This window comes from Chrysochloris asiatica, unplaced genomic scaffold (assembly GCF_000296735.1).
Source record: "Chrysochloris asiatica unplaced genomic scaffold, ChrAsi1.0 scaffold00135, whole genome shotgun sequence".
In the NCBI taxonomy this organism is placed as follows: domain Eukaryota; kingdom Metazoa; phylum Chordata; class Mammalia; order Afrosoricida; family Chrysochloridae; genus Chrysochloris; species Chrysochloris asiatica.
This window is the reverse complement of record NW_006408653.1, coordinates 693030-701518: the sequence shown is the minus strand read 5'-3', so window position 1 is coordinate 701518 and position 8489 is coordinate 693030. Positions and strand designations below refer to the sequence as shown.

At 40.3% G+C, this 8489-nt stretch overlaps 1 protein-coding gene across 1 annotated transcript in view; it reads left to right on the top strand.

Annotated features, from left to right (window-relative positions):
• FETUB (fetuin B) overlaps positions 1–3322 on the top strand; it is a 12862-nt gene extending 9540 nt beyond the window's left edge. The window contains exons 6-7 of the mRNA XM_006869744.1: positions 1375–1458; positions 2954–3322. Coding sequence (XP_006869806.1) covers positions 1375–1458; positions 2954–3322 — 453 coding nt within the window. The remainder of the gene's footprint in view (positions 1–1374; positions 1459–2953) is intronic.
• Positions 3323–8489: the final 5167 nt, after the last annotated feature.

Here is an 8489-nt window from a genome sequence, read left to right as displayed (position 1 = left end):
TTCTGCCACAAATTCCCCCGGCTGTGAGCCTTCCAACCTTCTAAGTATTCCTTTATATGTGGTTCAGAGTTCTGGGACCATCCCCTGAGCCTGCTTGGTCAGGTATTCTGTGTTGTTGTTGGCGGAGCTCTGTACACATCCACCCGATCTGCCATCTTGTTTGTTTTTCCAAAGTTCATCCATTTATAATATGTGCCACTATTTCATCCTTCTATATCACTGAACAATATTCCATTTCATGGATGTGCCACATTTTGTTTATCCATTTATGAGATGATGGACATTTTGGGTATTTACATACTTTGGTAATTATTGATAAGCTTCATGCATACATTTTTATGTTTTTATTTCTTTTGGATGTATACTTACCAGTGGAATTGCTGGGTCATATGGGAGCTGTATATTTAATATTTGAGGGACTAGCCAGACTATTTTCCAAAGTGACCGCACCATTTTACATCCTCTCGACAATTTGTGAGTTTTCTGATTTCTGTACATCCTTGCCAACATCTGTCTTTTTGGTTATAGCTAACCTAGTAGGTTGTTGTTGTTGTTGTTAGGTGCCATCGAGTCGGTACCGACCCATAGCAACCTTATGCACACCTAGTAGGTATAAGCTGATATTTCATTATGGTTTTAATTTGCATTTCCTTGATGGTTAATGATGTTCATCTTTTCAGGTGCTTATTGAATATTTGTATGTCTTCTTTGCAGCCCCCTTCAAATATTACATATGTTCATGTTTTTGGTTTTGTGAAGTTAAACTATACATCCATAGGTAAAGAGATTGGGGAAAAAATAATCAAATCACTATGACAACAGCTACCTTTCATTCAATTACAGATTTTTAAAAAATTTTTGTTTATATTTTATAATAAAAATAAATTAGTTGGTTTTTAAATAAACAGACATTGGAAGGCACTGTGAGTGATTTTGACAGAAAATTCACATGAACATACACAAAGTGTTGCTATATATAAAACATGAAAAAAAGTTTTCTAATAAATTCAAGCGGTACAAGTTGTGTTGTCACAGTTTAAAGCTCAATACAAAGAAGTTTATAATAATGATTGTTTTGTTCCTAAATAAATACTTCATTTCCTACAATTGGATGAAGTAGGCCTAGTGTGGATAGCTAGTTGGTAATGGTGATTCTAGAGTGACTTGGACTCAGTGTCCGCTTATTGCACTGATGGAAACTAAAAAAAGTGTTGATAGGCTATTTGTCTGGAGAAGAAGAAAGTAAGTTGATTTTTATTTATGATCATTTCACATGGAGTTACTATGAGATGGAATCAATCCAATGGCAACTAACAACATATCCACAACAATAATCTTCATACTCATATAACCTTGTCTTTTTCTTTCTTTTAGCCCGTTGGTCTTTGTAAAGGTTCTCTTAGTCAAAACTTCTTGCAAAAGTTTGTCTCAGTGGATTGTGACTTCTTTGAAACACAGGTATTTTTCAATCTAATTTTTGTGTTATGTGAAGAAAAAAGAAAGTTGTCTATATTTTATCTGCCCCCAGCCTACTCACTCCATTGTTTTCCCAAGACCCATGATTTCCACTTTACTAGGTTTCTTAGGCTAGTTTCACTAGAGAAGCAAAACCAGTGAAGCTTGTGTATATAAATATATACACAAATACATACATAAAGAGAAGTTTATATCAAGGAAGTGGCTCATAACTGTAGAGATGGGGGAGTTCCACGTCTGGGTCAGATGAACCAAGATTGGCAGGTCTGTCAGGCAGGCAGATCCAGCAGGCAATCAGACAGGCAGGCCACTGGCTCAAGTCCCAAGAACCAGAAATTGGAGAATGAGTCAAATGCAAGATCTAGACCCAGCAGAAAGTAAGCAAGCATTTCCTAAGTGTTCATTATATTGGAAGCAGGCCACATCCCTGAGGGAACATCCTTTCAATTGATTGGCTTCTCATAGCCAATCATCATAAAGCTAAATCTGCCTGTTAATAGCCAATCATCATACAGTTAACTACACCTGCTCATAGCCAATCATCCAAGAGTTAACCACACTGCTAATAGCCTATCATCATAGAGTTAACTATATTGTACTAGATCTTACCATGGGATGACTACATCTCAACTATCAAGCCACTGGAAATCCTGGTCCATTCAAGTTGACGCAAAGCCTTAACTATCATATTAGGGTTGTTCTTTGGCTACAAGGTTGCTGGTCAAAGACTTGTCACATTATGTTTTAAACAGAGTGTGGTTCTAAACAGTAGGGAATAGCCCTCCATACACAAGGATCTACTAACTTAGCTGCAATAGGCCTCTGGGACATTAAATTCAGTGTCCAAAAAAACTTTAGAAAGAACCTGTTTCCAGGGAAACATTCAATCCCTTTCCAGACTGTTTATTGAGCACTTACACTGAGGCAGCATGGTATAGTTGAAAGGGCAGTTAAGAAAGACAACCTCAGTTCTCATCTGACTCTGCTACCTGAAAACCATGTGACCAGGGCCAATACTTATCTCTCTGAGTTTCGATTGCTTTGTCTAAGGAATGGGATTGAACTGCTTAAATCATTCAGATCCCTGTGAGAAACTGGTAGCAGGACCAGGATGAAGGGTATTATACACATTCTGGCACAGTATAAATAACTAATAAAATGTGGTTGTTGGGACAACATCAGGAGCAGGGACATCATCACTGGGAACTCTGAACAAGTCATTTAATCTCTCTGGACTTCTGCTCATCTCTGCAACGTGTGACACTTGCAGTCATTTCTGCTGGTGCAGAAGAGCTCTGGCCTTTTTTGTTCTAATCTCTTTTTGCTTTTTTAAGCCTTTATCCCAAAGACCTAGTCCTTTATAGAGTATCACCTTTGAACCATTCTCTCAGAAAGGAACAGACCAGTTTAGCTACATTCTAGGTATGGGATGGCTTTCCCTGTGGAACTCTGCATTTGTAAAATGTCCTCATATCAGGCTCCTGGCCCTGGAGAAGACCACTCTGCTGCTAACCAGAAACCTGCAGACCTCCCCAGTGTGGAAGGGCACCAGCAGAAAGGCACCAACACACCCACAGAAACTATGCCAAAAGGATCTGTCCAAAACCTTCCTGAGTTGGATAAAGAGAAGCCTGGAGATTCCCAGACAAAAGGCTCTGGTGAGGCCTTCCCTGTTCAGCTGGACCTGACCACCAATCCCCAAGGGGAAGAAATGGATATCTCCTTCCTCTTCATGGGGCCTGTGGAGGAGAAACTGCTTGTCCTGCCTTTCCCAAAAGGACAGCAACACTCTACTGAGTGCCCAGGGCCAGCCCAGGAGCCCAACTCCCTCATCCTCCCACCATGAGAAACATTTAAAGGACCTCCCCCCCCCCCCCAAGGGGAAGGGTGCCCAGTGTGAGAAGAAAAGTGGTGGAGAAGGTGCAGATTGATGGAGAGTCCATATGCTGAAAGTGTCTAATAAAAGTTGTCTTTTGACTCTTCTTGGTCTCAGTCATGTTGGCTTAGAGTGGGAGTGATGGGACTAAGCTCCTTTTGTGCATTGGACTGCAACCTCCTAACTTGCCCAAGGCCTTGTGCCAGGGAGAGATGCCTCTTTACATCTTCAGCCTCTGACTTATAAAAGGTTTTCATCCTTTCAGCTCACAAATACACACAACTGTCTGCATTAAAACTATGATTAAAGATACTGTCTCTAATGCCAAGATGAGTAAGAAACTGAAACCTGGTAGACAGGTTTACCCTCTGCACATTCCCTTTATACTACCCAGCATTTTCTGGGCATGCGTGAGTTACTTGTAGCCCCCTGTCTCTTTTCATCTGCCCCAAATCTCTGGGTCTCAGAACTGGGGCACTGACTTGGAGGTCAGGGCACATGGAAGACACATTGGCCTATGTTGTGCTGAGCCCAGTGGGGACACCAACAGTCCCAACTGGTGATTTAATTTTTTTTGTTTTTTGCAATTTCTCTCAGGGCAGATATTAAGGTCCGATGACAACATTCAATCATAATCTCTTTTTCCTTCTTTTTTAAAACAGTAGGATAAATGTCCACGCAATTAAGTACATATGTACACTCACACATACATTCATGTATAGAAAGGATAGGACTTTTGACATTTTTTACAGAGAATTTGTAAAGGTTGCCTTTTGGCCTCCATGCTGCTATTTCTTGGAAGAGACACACAGGCCTTGGTATAATTTGCTTAAAAGCAGCAGACATTATTCACAGGCTATAACTCTTAACTGCTCCCTTTAAGAAGAAATGGCCATGTGGGGTTTCATGTCATGTCTTCAACTCTGTTTCTATCCGGGGCTGCTAGAAGCAGAATTATATTCAGTTGGTTCAACTGAAAAGACTCTTAGTGAAGGGGCTTTTTAGATAGTCTTTTGGCTGGGTAGAGGGAACAGAAGTAATGTTGAGGCACTTGGGAAACAGCAACAGTGGGAGGCCTTTAGTGCTTTGGGCTTTCAAAGACAGGAGAACCCAAATCCAATGGGAGCTGGAGTCCAGGAGGAAGGCAGCCACTGACAGAGCCTATGCTGAAGTAGGAAAAGGCAGGGGACTAATTGATGCCCTTCCTTTCTTTCTCCAAGTCTCCTACTCACAATGGATATTTCAATTAAATAGTAAAGTAGCCCCCAGGGGAGCATGAGTTACTCAATTCCTAGGAGTCAGCCTCCAGCAGACAGCCAGCAGGGAAATACAAAGGTTGGGTCTAGGGCCAAGCAGAGGAAAACTTTTATAAGCCCCATCCATGTAGGGGATTTCCACTCACATCCATCAATGCTTAAAACAAAAAAGATGGGAAAGACTTTTGTGTGTCCCTCTCCATACCACCCCCTGTCTCTCTTCACTGCTAAATTCTTGAAAAAGTTGCTTGTACCCATGCCCTCCACTTCCTTGCCTTCTATTAAACTCAAGGTGTAATGTGAGCATATATCTTTTTTCATAACTCAGTTGGGATTCCCTAATGACATCCTTACTGCTAAATTCAAAGAAAGTCTTGTCATTCACATATCCTTACCCTCTTTAAAGCATCTGGCAATGCTGACTACCCTTTTTTTTGAAACTCCTTCAACAAGCTTTGCAACACATCTCCTAGATTCTCAGTCTACATTTCTGTCCGCTCTCCTTCGATTTCATCTCAGCTTTCCCTTCTTCAGCCCACCACTTAGAGGCTGATATTTTCTTCTTGGCTTTGTCTTCCTCCATAAATTCCACATTGACACTCTAATGTGGCTTGGCTTCAACGATCAATGATATGACAAACTCCCTTAAATTTGTGTATCTGGCCTAGATAGCACTCCTCATCTCCAGGACTGCATATTTACCCAACTATCACCACAAATTAAAATCCATACCTTTTTTTTCCCAAGCCTGCTTCATCTCCCATTTTCCCCATTTAAGCACTGGACCGCAAGGTCTGTTTGAATCTTAAGGATGTGGCTCAGACTCACTTATACAGGGTCACTATGAGTTGGAACCAACTTGATGGCACTGTTATGCCCAGAATTCGGGGTCCCCAAAGACCACCTGTAGGACCAAAGAGAAGAATCCATTTCGTATATAAGCTTTAGCATGTCCTCTAGCTCCAAGAAAATAATATATAGCCAGGCAGCTCAAGGCCAGAGGCCAGATGTTTTCCTTTACCCTAGCCTAAGAACAAAGACCACCAGTCCTGACCAATTAAACTGCAACATCTCATAGTTTGCCAATTGTTAACCAATCCAAAGATTGTAAAGCTAGGAAACCTGAGCTGTTTAAAAAACTCTATAAAAACCCTGCAGACAAAAAGTTCGGGGCTCTTTCCCTATTCCGCTGCATCGGATAAGGTTAGAGACCTGGCTCGAGCTTGAATAAACAACCCTTATGTATTTACATCGGTGTTGGCTCCTGGGTGGTCATCGGGGACCCCGAACTCTGGGCATAACACACCAAGGAGCCGTCTCTGATACAAATACATAAGGGTTGTTTACTCAAGCTCGAGCTTGGACTCCACCTGCATCCGACACAGTGGATTAGGGCTTAGTCCTCAAACTGACATCTTTGATCTTGCAATATGTCATTGAATTTCTTGACTGCTGCTTCCATGAATGTTGATAGTTGATACGAGCAAAATAAAGTCTTTGGCAGCTTCAATCTTTTTGCCATTTATCTCAATGCTATTTATTGATCCAGTGGTGAGGATTTTTATATTCTTTGCACTGAGGTGCAATTCATACCAAAGGCTATGGTCTTTGATCTTCATCAGTAAGTATTTTAAGTCCTTTTCACTTTCAGCAAGATAGGTTGTATCATCTGCATATTGCAGGTTGTTAAAGAGTCTTCCTCCAATCCTGATGCCACATTCTTCTTCATACAATAGATATCATTTCACTCCAGCCTATCATCAGACCTGGCGAGATGAGGACCCTCATACACTGTTGGTAAGACTGTAAAATGGTGTCGCCACTGTGGAAAGCAGTATGGCACTTCTTTAAATGTTGTGAATAGAAATATCATATTACTCAGTAATCCTCTACTTGGTATATATCCTATAGAAATAAAAGCTGTGACATTAATAGATATATGCTTATTACAGCATTATTTACAATAGCAAAAAGATGGAAACAAACTAAATGCTTATCAGTGGAAGAGTAGATAAACAAGCTATGGTACAGACACACAATCAAATACTACCCAGCATTAAAGAATAATGAATTTATGAAACACCTCATAACATAGATGAATCAAGAGGACATTATGCTGATTGAAATAAGTCAACCATGTGGTACTGTAGGATCAACGCTTGACTGCTAACCATGAGGTTGGTAGTTCAAACCCACCAGTTGCTCCTTGGAAGCTCTATACTGGATTTTTATGAGCTGTAACTGACTAGACATCACTTAACACAACAACAGCCTTGTAAAAAAAATCAAAGAAAGATTTTCACACTAAAATCAACATTCTTTGGTGATTATTAGGGGTGTGATGGGAAGGAAAGGGAAGTGAGGGTAAATAAGTGACTAGAGGGCTGAAACATGTTAATTTACATGAAGGGAATGGCAATAAACAATAAGAGGCGAGTCATAAAAAATGAAGAAGATAGTGGAAAACACTGGGAGGAGTGTAAGAGTTAAAGTTATATGTTGTTGTTGTTGTTAAGTGCTGTTGCACTGGTTCTGAATCACAGCAACCCTGTATAGGGTTTCCAAGGAGTGGCTGATGAGTTTGAACCACTGACCTTGCAATTCAAACTGACCTTGCAGTCTGCCCTTATCATAAGGATATTATCAAAGAAGTGAATACATGGATCAAAATTAAGACTGAAGACTAAACATTTGAAATATGCACAGACATTTATTCTGTCTTCTTTATTTCAAAGGAAAATATTTAAAATGCAAGCATCCTTGGATGGAAAGTTGTTGTTGCTGTTGAGTGCCATCAAGTAGGATGTGGCTATATTGTTATTATGTGTATGTGAATGCTCAGGTGGATCTTGCTAAAGCACAGATTTTTGTTGGTCTAGGATATGGTCTGAGATTCTGTTGTGACACTACAGGGTAATACATTGGACTGCAAAATTGGTTTGAACCGCAAGGTTGGTGGTTCAAGCTCACCAGCCACTCCTTGGAAACAAGAAGATTGAGGTGATAACAATGCTGCTTGTTCCATTGGAAAACAAGGCAATAAAGGAAGTATTTTATGAGTCACAGCTTTAGCTTCCTGGTTGTGAAGGCAACCAAAAATAACACAGTGTCTTCGAAAGATTCTATTTATGTTCACTATTTCCTATTACATTCTCATATCTAACTGATAATTTACAATCAACTTCTATCCAATCTTAAGGCCTGACATAGAAGTTAAGTTTCATGGGTTTGTGGTAATAGGAGCTCCTGTCTGTATTTTCACTGATATCTCTACTTTTTGAGAGGGCTTCAAAAAGTTCATGGGAAAATTCCATTATTTTTTCATGAATTTTTTTATGCTCCCTCATATGGAGAGAAGCCTGTCTAAAAGACAATACTATAGAAGGGGAAAACAAAACATACAAAAATCAAAGGTCAAAATAGAGGACAATAAGTGCTGGTGAGGATGTGGAGAGATTGGATGCTCCTCCATTCCTGGTGGGACTGAAAAATGGTCCAGCCTCTCTGGAAAGCAATATGGTGCTTCTTCAGAAGGTTGGAAATAGAAATACCTTATGATCCAGCAATCCCTCTACTTGGCATTTACTCACAAGAAATACAAGCCATAACATGAGTAGATATATGCACACCAATGTTCACAGCAGCACTATTTGCAATAGGAAAAAGACGGAGACAGCCTAAGTGCCCATCAATTGAAGAATGGATAAACTGTGGTACATACACACAATGGAATACTATGCCACCCTGAAGAAAAACAAGGAAGCTGCAAGCCACCGCATAACATGGATGAAACTTGAGAACATTACGCTGAGTGAAAGTAGTAGTCTGTCACAACAGGAGAAATACTGCATAGGACCATTATTGTAAAAGAGTAAGAAAAA